At 43.3% G+C, this 12,718-nt stretch overlaps 1 protein-coding gene across 7 annotated transcripts in view; it reads right to left on the bottom strand.

Moving 5' to 3' along the window:
- The window catches only part of PTPRZ1 (protein tyrosine phosphatase receptor type Z1), a 132,735-nt gene extending 120,323 nt beyond the window's left edge, over positions 1–12,412 (bottom strand). For 3 of the 7 annotated variants that reach the window (XM_064702715.1, XM_064702716.1, XM_064702719.1), the window contains exon 1: positions 11,525–12,411. In XM_064702715.1, the coding sequence (XP_064558785.1) occupies positions 11,525–11,582 (58 nt within the window). In that variant the 5' untranslated portion in view covers positions 11,583–12,411. Of the gene's footprint in view, positions 1–11,524 lie in introns of all 7 variants that reach the window. The other 4 variants (XM_064702717.1, XM_064702718.1, XM_064702720.1 and 1 more) reach the window with 2 other exon arrangements.
- Between the last annotated feature and the right edge of the window lie 306 nt (positions 12,413–12,718).

Genomic DNA, 12,718 nt, shown 5'->3' with positions numbered 1-12,718 from the left:
ACCCTGAGAAAGCTGCTGGAGTAATTTTACATGAGTAAACTACCATGTAACTGCCTGTTTCTTTAGCAAAATGTGCATGTAATGAGAAATGGGGCTGACAGAGAGGCCAAACACTTATACGAGAATATGAGAGGTGGACATGGAGAGGATTAATGAGTAATGGGCAGATGAGCCTGAGAATACTCTCAGAATTCAGCCAATGCAAAATCTGACACTGAAATAAAACGAACTGAAATCTCCTATGGTTGTATCAGGTGTGGGAGTGAGGACACTGCCAGATCTCCAAGATTTGGCTAGTATTTAAACTCTTCCTCTAGCCCCTGATGTCACACAACCACATGAGCAATTTCAAATACTTTCCTTTAAAGGAGGTTTCTTACCTTATACTTCTACAAGTAATCTTATTTAAAATAGCAAATGGTCAACAGCCTCAAAACACAATAACCAAACTCAAAATGTAAATTTTTAAGTCTCATGGTTTTATATTGTATTTATGGTATATAGCCTCCTATTTATATTTTTCTTTCTTTTACTGTATGTATTTTGAAATGCTGAGAGGTACTTGAGATGCTAAATGAGCACTCAGTACCTCAGCTTACAAATGTACCAGTCCCTCACGAGGAATGACTGGTTTATGTTGTTTTGGTGGGCAGCTGGCTGGCACAGCCAGATGAACTCTGCTTCTTTTTGCACAGTTTGAAACTGTGCCGTGCTACTCACTGACAGGAACTGCTAGATCATTGACAGGGCTCTCTCCTGCTTCAGGTGCCACGGGCTCTTATAAAAAACATAGTACTCTACAATTAAAAAGAAAGTAAAAAACACCAGAAAAATAGGTTGGCCTTTTGCTCCCACATTGGAAACATTTTTCAGGATTCCACTACTGTAATCACAGAATCACTAGATTGGAAGACACCTCAAGCTCATAGAGTCCAACCCACGCCCTAACACCTCAACTAAACCATGAGTGCCACATCCAGTCTTTTTTAAAACACATCCAGGGATGGTGACTCCACCACCTCCCCGGGCAGGCCATTCCAGAACTTTATCACTCTTTCTGCAAATAACATTTTCCTAATATCCAACCTATATTTATTTCCCTTGGCACTGCTTGAGACTGTGTCCTCTCATTCCGTCAGTTGCTGCCTGGAGAAAGAGACCAACCCCCCCTGGCTACAGCCACCTTTCAGGGAATTGCAGACAGTGATAAGGGCACCTCTGAGTCTCCTTTTCTCCAGACTAACACCCCCAGCTCCCTCAGTCATTCCTCACGGGGCTTGTGTTCCCAGCCCCTCTCCAGCCTTGTTGCCTCCTCTGGACGCGCTCGAGAGTCTCAATGTCCTTCCCAAACTGAGGGGCCAGAACTGGACACAGCACTCAAGGTGTGCCCTCACCAGTGCTGAGTACAGGGGAAGAATGACCTCCCTGCTCCTGCTGGCCACCCATTCCTGACACAGGCCAGGATGCCCTTGGCCTTCTTGGCCACCTGGGCACAGTGCTGGCTCATGTTCAGCTGACTGTCAGCCAGCACCCCCAGGTCCCTTTCCACCTGAGCACTGTCCACCCACACCATCCCCAGCCTATAACATTACAGGGAGTTATTGTGGTCAAAGTGCAGGACTCTGCACTTGCACTTATTAAGCTTCATCTGCCCATCCATGCAACTGTTCCAGGTCTCTCTGCAGAGCCATCCTACCCTGCAACAGATCAACACACGCTCCCAGCTCAGTGTCGTCTGCAAATTTAGGATGAAAGACTCAATCCCATCACCCATGTCATCAACAAAAATATTGAACAGAACTGGCCCAGCACAGACCCCTGAGGGGCACCCCTTGTGACTGGCCCCCAGCTGGCTGCAGCACCATTCACCACCACTCCCTGGCCATCCAGACAGTTCCTAACCCAGCACAGAGTGCTCCTGTCCAAGCTCTGGGCTGCAGCTTTTCCAGGAGTGTGCTGTGGGAGACAGTGTCAAAGGCCTTGCTGAAGTCCAGAAAACGTCCACAGCCTTCCCTGCATCCACCAGGTGGGTCGCTTGGTCATAACAGGAGATCAGGTTGGTCAAACACGACCTACCCCTCCTAAACCCACCATGCTGGCTGCGTCTGATACCCTGGCCATCCTGTAAGTGCTGTGTGATTACACTCAGTATAAACTGTTCCATAACCTTACCCAGTACTGAGGGCAGGCTAACTGGCCTATAATTAACAGGATCCTCCTTCCCAACCTTTTTGTGAATGGGCATCACACCGGCCAGCTTCCAGTCACCTTCAACCTCCTCAGTGAGCCAGGACTGTTGGTAAATGATGGAGAGTGGCTTAACAAGCTCATCTGCCAGCTCCCTCATCACCCTGGGATGGATCCCATCTGGGCCCATAGATTTATGAACATCCAAGCGTCTCAGCAGTTCTCTGACTGCCTCCTCCTGGATAATAGGGGGGCCATTCTGCTCCCTGGCACCATCCACCAGCCCAGGAGGACAGCTGTCCTGAGGACAAGCCATCTTCCCACTAAAGACTGAGGCAAAGAGGGTGTAAAGCATTTCTGCCTTCTCATCTCCAGTTCCCTCCCATCCAGTAGCAAACAAAGGCTGGTCTTACCCTTCCTTTTACCATTAATATATTTGTATAAACATTTTTTATTATCCTTTACAAAAGTTTCCAAATTAAGTTCAAACTGAGCTTTGGCCTCCCTGATTTTTTTCCTACATGCCCTAGCAGTCCCCTTAAATACTTCCTGAGAGACCTGACCCTCCTTCCAAAGACAATACACCCTTTTTTTATTTTTAACTTCCTTAGGAACCTCATTGCTCATCCAGGCTGGATGTTTGCCTCATCAACTCATCTTTCAGCACACAGGGACAGTCTGCTCCTGTGCCCTCAAGATCTCTGTTTTGAAGCATGCCCACCTTTCCTGGACTCCTTTGTTTCTAAGGACTTCTACCCATCTATTTCTGTTTAAATTTCTCTATTACACCTTAGTCTTTCAGCTTCCTCCCTAAGCTCAGCCGCCAGTGAAAGGAGATCATTTACCTGTCCACACCTCAGGCAGGCTTCCCCTGCAATGCCCCCTGGTACCACAGACAGGCTCAAACACTCTGTCACAGAGAGGGGTCTGGACAGATGGATCCTTTTTGGAGGGTTCTATTTTGCTATGCACATTTTTACAAACTGCAGTTGTTCATCGTGTAAAAACCATAACTAACAAAAAATCCAAAACCAACCAACTAACAAAACACAACAAACAACAAACTAAAAACCCCACTAGCAGGAGGAAACCTGCAGCCCTGCCTGCCCTGCCTGTGTGAACTGCTGTGCCATGTCGTCAGAGATGTGCCACGCTCCTGTTTGCCCACGCCCATGATTAGAAACCTTTCTGAGTTTTCAGTATAAATTTCCACATTGCCAGTTTACAGTCATTTGGGTTTGTGTAAGTGCTACCCTAAAACTTGTATAGGTCTTCTAAAACCTTCTCTCATTGTTTTTTTAACACAAACTTCAAGTGTGTTAGAAAAAACCCAAAACCAACAGAAAGTCAGTTTTTCTGCAACATTGCAAGATAGATAAAATGCAAAGGTAGTGACCAAAACTCAAAGCTTTGAAGAAAGAGGTAGGCACAGATCACACAAGACTCTCCCCAAACTCTGTGCAAATGGCAGGTGGGTGGGTAGTGTGGCCAGTGCACCATTTGGAATGGCACATCACAGACAACCAACTGGAGTGCTCCAAGAAGCTGGAAGAAGGCTCTTGGGCCACTCAGGAAGTCCCAGCCTGACAAATTTGTTAGTAATCATACTTAGACACACCTATCAGAATAAGACTTACAAAAGGTACTGAAAGAACTAACTGGCATACACTTGAAACTAAATGACTTTTCTAAATGACTAGAAATAGATCAAACACAGTTGGTCAGTTTGGGGATGGAGCCAGAAGAAAAATTGCCCAGAGCAATATTAGGTCCCTTTTATAAAGCCAGCTGTTACTCTGATCATTAGCTATTTAGTCTCAGCAAGCAGATGTTTTTCTTTTTGGGAACTTCTGCTGAAATCATGGAGTTCAGCATATAAAGCAATTGAAGAATCAAGTCTTTTTTAAAATGCTGATTTTAAAGGCTTATTTTTTCCTCAAAATATTTGCTGTAGCTTTCAAAAAGCTTTCTGTTTTTCAGTATATGCTGCCCCTGCAGAACATCACAGATTTATCTTTTTTAGGTTTTTTTTTAAGCTTTGAAAAGACATTATTTTTGGAAAAGTGTATTCTGAAGCATTGTGATACAAACCAGTCTAAATCTCAATGAATTCAATAAATCCTTCCATTTTCTTTAGGAAAATATTTCATCTAGCCTGGACAGCTTATTAAAAAAAATCTGTTCTAATTAAAGAACTTAGCATGACAAATTTTAAATTAGTCAGGAATTCTTTGTTACATTCTGTTCCAGAATTTACAAAACTCTGTCTTTCACTAAGATACATTTGATGTGATTTATTTTTATACAACATTCTTAATTTATGGGATTTTGAAGACCAATTTTTTGTAACATGATTTTAACACAGTTAAAGTGCTTTTAATGTCTCTTATTTGCCCTTTTGATATTACCATTTAACCTCTTCTTCCCTGCTTTACTTTTATCCTACCTCAGCAAACAGATAAATGAGGCAGTGAAGATGGATACTTTTCAAATGTTACTACTTTATATTTAAGCCTTCCGGTAATCCAATATTTAGCAGAAGTTTTTTGGCAATGAGGACAGCAATTCCCAGCCAAATTACTAACAGATATAGTGCTCCTAAAAACTTCAAATGAAATCTCTCACTGGTCAGGTGAGAAGTCCTGGTAGCTTCATACAGAAATATAAGTTACTGAATGCTACCTGCACATTAGGATATTTAATATGTCAATATCACAGAGAAAATTTCAAAGTAACTATATTCTTTACATTTAGTGAAACATAAAGGATAGTAAAAAAACCTCAAACATGTCACCTTGTATGTGTAACTGAATGCTGGAAAAATCTAGATAAGGCAATAGTGCTTTTTATATGGCAAGTGGCCAAAGTACATCTAGCCTCTTTTTTAGCTGCTGAATCTGAAACTGTGGTGCCTTGACTTAGAAAAAAATTCAAGTGCAAGACAGCTTTAAGAGAATTACCCACTCCAGGCAATAGCAGCAGGCTCCAGAGCCTTGAAGTTCAGGCTGCTCCACTGTCTTAGGTGATCTAAGCAGCTGAGTGCAGTAAGAAGCAACTGGCTTGCCCAAGTGGTACTCATCTGACCAGGACAGCTGATGTAAAATGCTGAGTTGCTGAAAAAACATTTCAGCTTTGCTCTCCTTTGAGAGGGTAGTCTTTCAAAACTGCAGCCCAGAGTTCCCTTCTTTGAATAAGTATCTGGAGCTATTAAAGAAACAAGCAAAATCTGATCTTTTTCAGAGCACAACCAGAGAAAAGGCAGGGATAGTGATTTATGCATTGTATCCAGCTAGTAGATAATGAAATACTGAGTAGGAGGAGGCATAAGAACTTATATTTCCTGTCTTGCTGTAGCATCATATTAATTCAGAGTCCTTACTTCAGAAGCCTGAAGTGGATGCTTAAGGAACAGTGAGAAAAAGGCAAACTTATATGCTGGAAAATTTTCTTGCAAACTTTCCCAGGTTCCATTTCCAGCTCCAAAAACTTCTGAAATAGATGTGGTTTCTAACTGCTTAGCAACCCTCTTTCAAGATCTTGCCCAGAATCCTCTCAATTTTATGTTTTTTAATTTAGAAAAATAAGCTTGATTGCTTCATATTACACAAGAAGTATGAAAAGTCTTCTGATTTGACAAAACCTAATGTTTGGAGACAGAAGATGTAGGTTCAAATCCCTTTATCTCAGATCAGGCCTGCTCTCTAGACTGTCTGGGTAAAAGGCTTCAGTGGCTGGGCTACAACACGAGAAGGTGGCACAGCCACCACCTTGTCCTTTGTCCTGAACACAAGCAGCAGCAAGGCAGATCGACACCTGATTCTGTCAGCAGATATTTAAGGAAGCCTTACTGACTTAAGGTTCAGGAAAGTCACCTGAAAGGACACTTGCATGTGGATCCAACGAAACTTTGGAGTAAAAGAGGTGCTGAGACGCACACAATAAGGTCAGGTAAGGCATAGGCAGGAGAGGAACTGTAGCTACCTGAAAACTTCCTGGAAGCCATCAAGGTACAAGCTGAGTCAGGGAAAATTTTTATTAAAATTTTGGGTTTAGACACCTGAGTTCCACAGGCATCCTAGTTCCATTGCCAAGCATTCCTGAGCAGATGTAGGATGGCACTTTCACCGTCCTTGTGACTTCCACCACAATAATGAGATCTGAAATTAACTAACTCAAACAATAGCTCCTGGGGTCTTCAAACAGTAATGAAAACTATTGATTTGTAGCCTGAAATATAACTACTTCCAATGGATGAAAACTAAAGCCGTGTATGGGCAAATAGCAGTTTTCGAGAGACCTGCCTCATCTAGAATAATCTGACACTCTCACACACTGTCTGCTTTACTTAAAAAGTCTATTATTTCACCTATATCAGATAGCACCATAATTACCCGCCAGTGATGCAAATAAACCCTCACCTTGTTTCTAAAATTTCCAGTTATTTCCAGTTTAGCCTCACGACTGAATGGACCAACATCAGTAATTTGTATTCAACAAGCAACCTGCACCACACCTTCCTACAAAAGTATTCTGCCGCCAACAGCTCCTCAACAACCTGCAGGAGCCAAGTTTCATTTATAGTCCCAGCCTCTTTGAAATATTTGCTATCTTTCATTTAGTGGATCTGGTTTATTTAATACTGTAAGTCCTTTTCTTCCTGTAGATTCATCTTTCTAATACAGAAGGCTTGACATGTATTCAAAAAGGTAACTTTTGTCTTTATGGGAAAAGAAGCTTATTGAATAGCCAAAGGATGTCTTGTACAGGAAAGCCACATAAATGGTGCAAGAAGCTGTGAGAACGGAGCTGTTAAATGGGAGCTGGGGGCTCCGGAACTGCCACAGACTTCCAGCCCTACGGGGAATACTGAGAAGCACAGCACATTTGAAGAGGAATTGAAATTGTCAGGGAAAGAACAGAATCTGTTCACCCTTAAATTCCTAATTAGAGATCTCATAGTGGGAAGTGGCCACTTAAATGATGAGCACTGAATATCTAGGGAATAGCCCTCCTTAAGAAATGGGCAAGTGCCTATTTTCATAAATTAACATCCTAATTTACAATACAGATTATAATGATAATATTTTCAAATTACCATCTTAGTTTTCACTCACTATTTCATTTCTCTCCAGGAATCCAGATAAAAGGGTAAATTCAGAGATGAAGTAAGGCCAAATCCAGTTGAAAAAACTCTTCTTATAAATTGTATTGATTCCATGTTGAAAACTACATAACTATTTTAGGTATGTCCTACAGATGACTAGTGTGCTAAGTAAATATTTGGCTAAACTGACATTAATTTTAAAATGCCATTAATTTTGTCACTTTTCATACCTGCCAAAATTTGACCCTAAAATAAATCCATACTGTGTATTTAGATTTTGATACTTATAAATAAATCTCTATGGTAAAAAAATGCATAACATATATATGGCCACAATATAGGTGGTTAAAGTAGAAAAAAAATCAGTTCTAAAATTCTCAGTTTTTGTTTTAGCTCTTATATGTTAGATATGGCAGGATTAAATGTCTCCACAGGAGCTATGTATCATCATCCATAGGAACATATAATCTTAAGATAAAATGTGCTAAAGCGTTTGAAGTAATACACATTAATATTACTGCAATGTAATTCAGTTTTAAGTGTGCCAAGTAACTGGTCTACAAAAATATTTCCAAAATAAGACATCAGTGCAAAACAGAAGGATCTGATCCCACAGTCCTTTAATAGTCTAAGGCCTTACTTAAACCAAACGTGTGGACATGAGAATGAACACCAAGTGTGATTGGATTTGGGAAGCCAAAGGGATGCTCTGCTTCATAGACTCATAATTTTTCATAGTGGCCCTCCAGTAAAGAGTGCAGAGAAGTTGCTTTCATGTTGATAGTGAGGTGCTTGCTGCCTGACAGCTTGGAAATACCGCCCTGATGTCAGTTGTGTAGGAAAAATAAGAATATTTAGGGAATTATTACCATCTTTGTGTGTAAAGTCATGGCACAGGGATGCCAGAAACAAACTAAGAGATCTTTTCTAGATAGTGAGAAATTAAACTGAGACACAACTAATTAAGCAATTCATAGATTAATGAGCTGCATTTTGAGAGGTAAAACCCTGGCTGAGGCTGGACAGTGACAGCAGTAAGATGCAGATTAGCTAATTCTAGAGACAGTTTTTACCTTATTTGGGGAAATTACTCATACATTTTGCTAAAGAAAGCATGCAATATTTTTAACTCTTGCCTAAATATTTACACTTCTTTTACCCAAATTTAACCACAATTACAGTCTAATTTGTTAAAATATGTTCCTTTTTCTATGAGCATTTTCTTGCCTACACAGATTCATAAATAGTCTACTTATTGAAAAGGCTCCAGATATTATTTCCATAGGAAAAATGCAACAAAAGGCACAAAAAGGACACACCTCATTGACTTTCAGGTTATATGGAACACATCAGCAAGCCAGGGCAGATTTTCAAAGAGTGCCTTCAGTCTGAGGTACATGCAGGCTGAAGATTACAGATTCATAAATTTCTCATTTAAAATAAAAATGTAAAAAACCAAGTGAATTGTCCATATAGGGTTGGTTTGTTTTTCCCCTTTAATCTCAGTAAAAGAAAGAACTTAATAGGAAATCTCTAACCACACATTGTTTGTGTTCACAAACAATGGCATAGGATTTCTTATGAGCTCTTGTGGCTGAATAGCATCTCACTCCACAGGTTTCACTGGACTTCACTGAACAGCACTCACTGAGAGGACTCAGCTAATGCCCTGCTCCATAAATAATTACATCAGTACTTGATGTAATCAAGTTCCTTGGCCTCAGTAGCACTGTGAAGGAAGGCGCTGTTCATAACTCAGCAGGGATATTAGAATTAAGCTCCTAAGCATTTCTTCAGTAAGGCAAAGAATGAACTGTCACTGTCTTGTCATTCCCAGAAGAATTTTCTGCCTCCATCTGCTCTAACAGTGAGGCTGACTTGGCTTGTCTTTTTTGGACACATATGAGACAGACTTCCCTGATGAATCTCCCGATGTCAACAGCAAATCTCCCAATCAGATTCCCTGGAAAGAACCACTGATAGAGCTCTGTACCAGACCAGCTAAGGACTTAACAACATTTTTTGAAACTACAAGCAAATGAGGCTGGGATCTCCATGTTGCCTAGCCTCACGCTAATAAGCATAGGCTCCTCATTGCCATGCTCTCCATCACCAATCCATTCACAGAGCCCTGGGTCTGGCTTCTTCTGCATCAGAAATATTTAATGGTAAGAGCCAGACAGTCCCATCCAGCTCTTCTCACTCACCAAACCCTTGGAACCATACATTGTGGTATGCAATAATTTATTTTATATTTTATGAAAAAAAAATAGCATATTTGTTACAGAGAGGTAATCCAACAGGAACATATTCAAATGAAATCTGATTAAAGCAATCTAATAGCCTGTACCAGTTATTCATTCTTGGAAACAATCATAGTGTTGAACGCACTGACAAGTCTAGCTCATCAGTCTTCAGAAGGATGCACCACTGCAACCAAATCAATCCATCACATCTAGAAAGGGGGTCCTCTCCAGGTCAGGTTTGAAAACAATAGTACATCTGTCTAGAGAAACAAAAAGTACCTACACTTAAATCTTGAGTGTGAGTAGAAAACCTTTTCCCATCCTGTCAGATCTTGTAAATATAATAATATAACACACATATGTACAACTTATATTACATAAAACCAGCTTATTTCTAATAAGATGCTAGATGAAATTATTTAAAACAGATGAACAAAAAAGGTTACAAAATTATGTTTATGTCTTGCATTGCTTCCAGTGTGATAGGATCACCTGAATAGGGAAGTTCTTTCCAAAATTTAATTTAGTTATATTACATTATGATGACATTATCATATACTTGATCTGTTCTCAAACATTTTCATATATCTGTAAAAGCACCTGCTAATTTTTTGTGTTTAAACAGACTTGGGAGTACACCTGATTTTAGGAAACAGGTTGTCAATGTAAGACATTATTGAAACTTATCAAAAGTTTTATAACAGACCATTCTTTGCCATAGTATAAGAGAACTATTTGAAGTAAGAGAATTGAAGTAAGCACCTTATTTTTAGGAATAGGTTAGTTTAAAAGTGACATTAAAATGTTATTAATGTTCTTACAAATATGATACATTTTAACTGAAAATCAATTACATTCATCACGTTTATAGTTAAATCATTCCACGGTATTTTCTGAAGAGGCAAAAACATTCTTCCCATAAAATAAAAAAGTAGTTTTCCCTAACTAGCAGAACTTGGTACTAAATTAGAAGTGAAACCTAACCCCGATCTTTGTTTATAGAGCTGCATGGTTTCAGAAGCAGCTCCACCTATTGGGTGACAAATGTAGGTTAGTGACTACTTTGTCACCGCAGACCTATTGTAAGGCTGGTTTTGTACACAAGGGTCCCAAGCTCCCAAGTTCCTCATACTTAAATATAAGCAGCCAACTGGTATTTTCTAGTAATCTATTTAATTAGAACTTATACATTCAAAACGACCATCCATCAGGATACAAACCCGACCACAAAAGCTGTTAGTGTTTATTTGATGAAGCACTTCTAACAGCATTAAGTGACTCACGCTGGTTATAATACCCATCTTATCATGTAACAGGGAACGGCATGATTTTTAGGATGCACTCCAGTTGCACAGGTCTGCACGAGCTGAAAATGAATTTGGTTATGTAAGCAGTCCTACTAACATCTATATACGAATCCATATTCTGTATGCGAGGTCCCACGTGAATGACGGACTCGTATTTTGCACGGTTTTGGGCAACCCCTGACGTTACCGGTTCAGGGAGAACGAGTCATTTTAAAGCGAAATTTTGCACCATGCCCTTCTCTTCGAACAGTTCATGCGAGATCTTAAAGTAGCATCTCATATCCCACGTCCCCGGAGATGATCGATATCAGCGCTGCTGGCCATGGATTTTCTCCCCTGTCACCGGCGCACACCCGGTCCCTCCCAGCGGGGCCGGACCCCGGCAGGGCTCAGCGGGGCACGCCGGGGAGCCGGGGCAGCGTGGGCCGGCCAGCTCCGCTCGGAGCAGCGCCGGCCGTGCCGTGGGTACCGCGCATCCTCGGGGCCCGGCGGCTGGGGTAAAGGGAGCAGGAGAAACGCTCCCACCCGCGGGGTTGACAGCGTCTTTTCGCTGTGTGGAACAGGCACGGACTGCGCCTGCATTTCTATGTAAAAGGGATCAGAGGGACCAAAACCCACCGGAGCCCGGGGAGAAAAGTTGTTCCGGAGCCCGAAGATGAATTCATGTAGAGATCACTCACCCACTCTGATGATACAGATGAGCTGGATGCAGGCAGCCAAGCTCCCGAGAATGAGCATGTCCAAATCGTCCCTCGTCTCCTTCCGACTGCCTGCCTGCCTGTCCGGCTGTCTCAGCCTCCTGCCCGCCCGCCGGCCTCCGCGGGCGCTGCGCCTCTCCCTCGCGGGGCTCCGGCTCCGCGCCGCGACCGCGCCCGGCGGCCGCCCCCACGCCGCGGGCGGGATCGGCGGCGCTGGGAGCTGGCGGGGCCGCTGCTCCGCTCAGCGCATGGCGGGGCCGCCAGCGGCTGCGGGGGAGCGCGGGCTGTGCGCTGTGCCCGGGCGGCTGCGAGTGCGCGGCTGTCCGCTTGATGTGTCTGTCGCGACTGTTCGTGTGTCGTGTGGATATGTGTGTGTATGTGTGCGTGTGTGTGTGTGTGCGCGCCGGGTATGTGTGTGCGCACGGGGGGCGGAGACGCGCTCCGCTGGGCGGGCGCGCACGTGTGCGCGCGTGTGAGAGTGTGTGTGTGTATGTGAGAGTGTGTGGATATGCGAGTGTGTGTGTGTATATTGTGTGTGTGAGAGTGTGGATATGTGAGTTTGTGTGAGAGTCTGTATGTGTGTGTGTATGCGTCTGTGTATGTGAGTGTGGATATGTGAGAGTATCTGTATATGTGTATGTGTATGTGTATGTGTGTGCGCACGTGTGACAGTGTGTGTGTGTGAGTGCGTATGTGCGCGCGTGCGAGAGTGTATGTATATGTGTAGATGTGTGTATGTGTGGATACGTGTGCGTGCGCGCTGGTGGGTGTGGGTGTGTGGTGCGGGGCTGGGGGTGTGTGTGCGGGGGTGTTGTGCGCGGCGAGTGCGGTGGCTCGCACCCGCGGGCGGGAGGAACAGAACCCTCTCCCCCCTCCTAAAAAGCAGGAGGGAGGGAACGGCGGCCTGGGGACGGAGTGGGGTTCACACGGCTGCGGGCAGATCGTGTCCCCGGGGTCGAGGGCTGGGACGCAGCTCCGGCGCTGGCGGAGGGAGAGCGGCCGCCAGACAGCGCCAGCCTGCCCTTGCCGTGGGAACAAAAGTTTATTTCTTTAACAAGATCTTTATAAGAGGCTTAGATAGGGGGTGGCTCTGGGCTTCTGGAGGTCTCCGAGGTCAGCGGGGTGCGCGGCCGGCCGGTGCAGCCCGGAGCACATGGAGAGCGGGGGAAGGACCCT

This window comes from Zonotrichia leucophrys, chromosome 1A (genome assembly GCF_028769735.1).
Source record: "Zonotrichia leucophrys gambelii isolate GWCS_2022_RI chromosome 1A, RI_Zleu_2.0, whole genome shotgun sequence".
NCBI classification, from domain to species: domain Eukaryota; kingdom Metazoa; phylum Chordata; class Aves; order Passeriformes; family Passerellidae; genus Zonotrichia; species Zonotrichia leucophrys.
The sequence above is the reverse complement of the archived record's forward strand: the minus strand, read 5'-3'. Positions and strand labels throughout refer to the sequence as shown.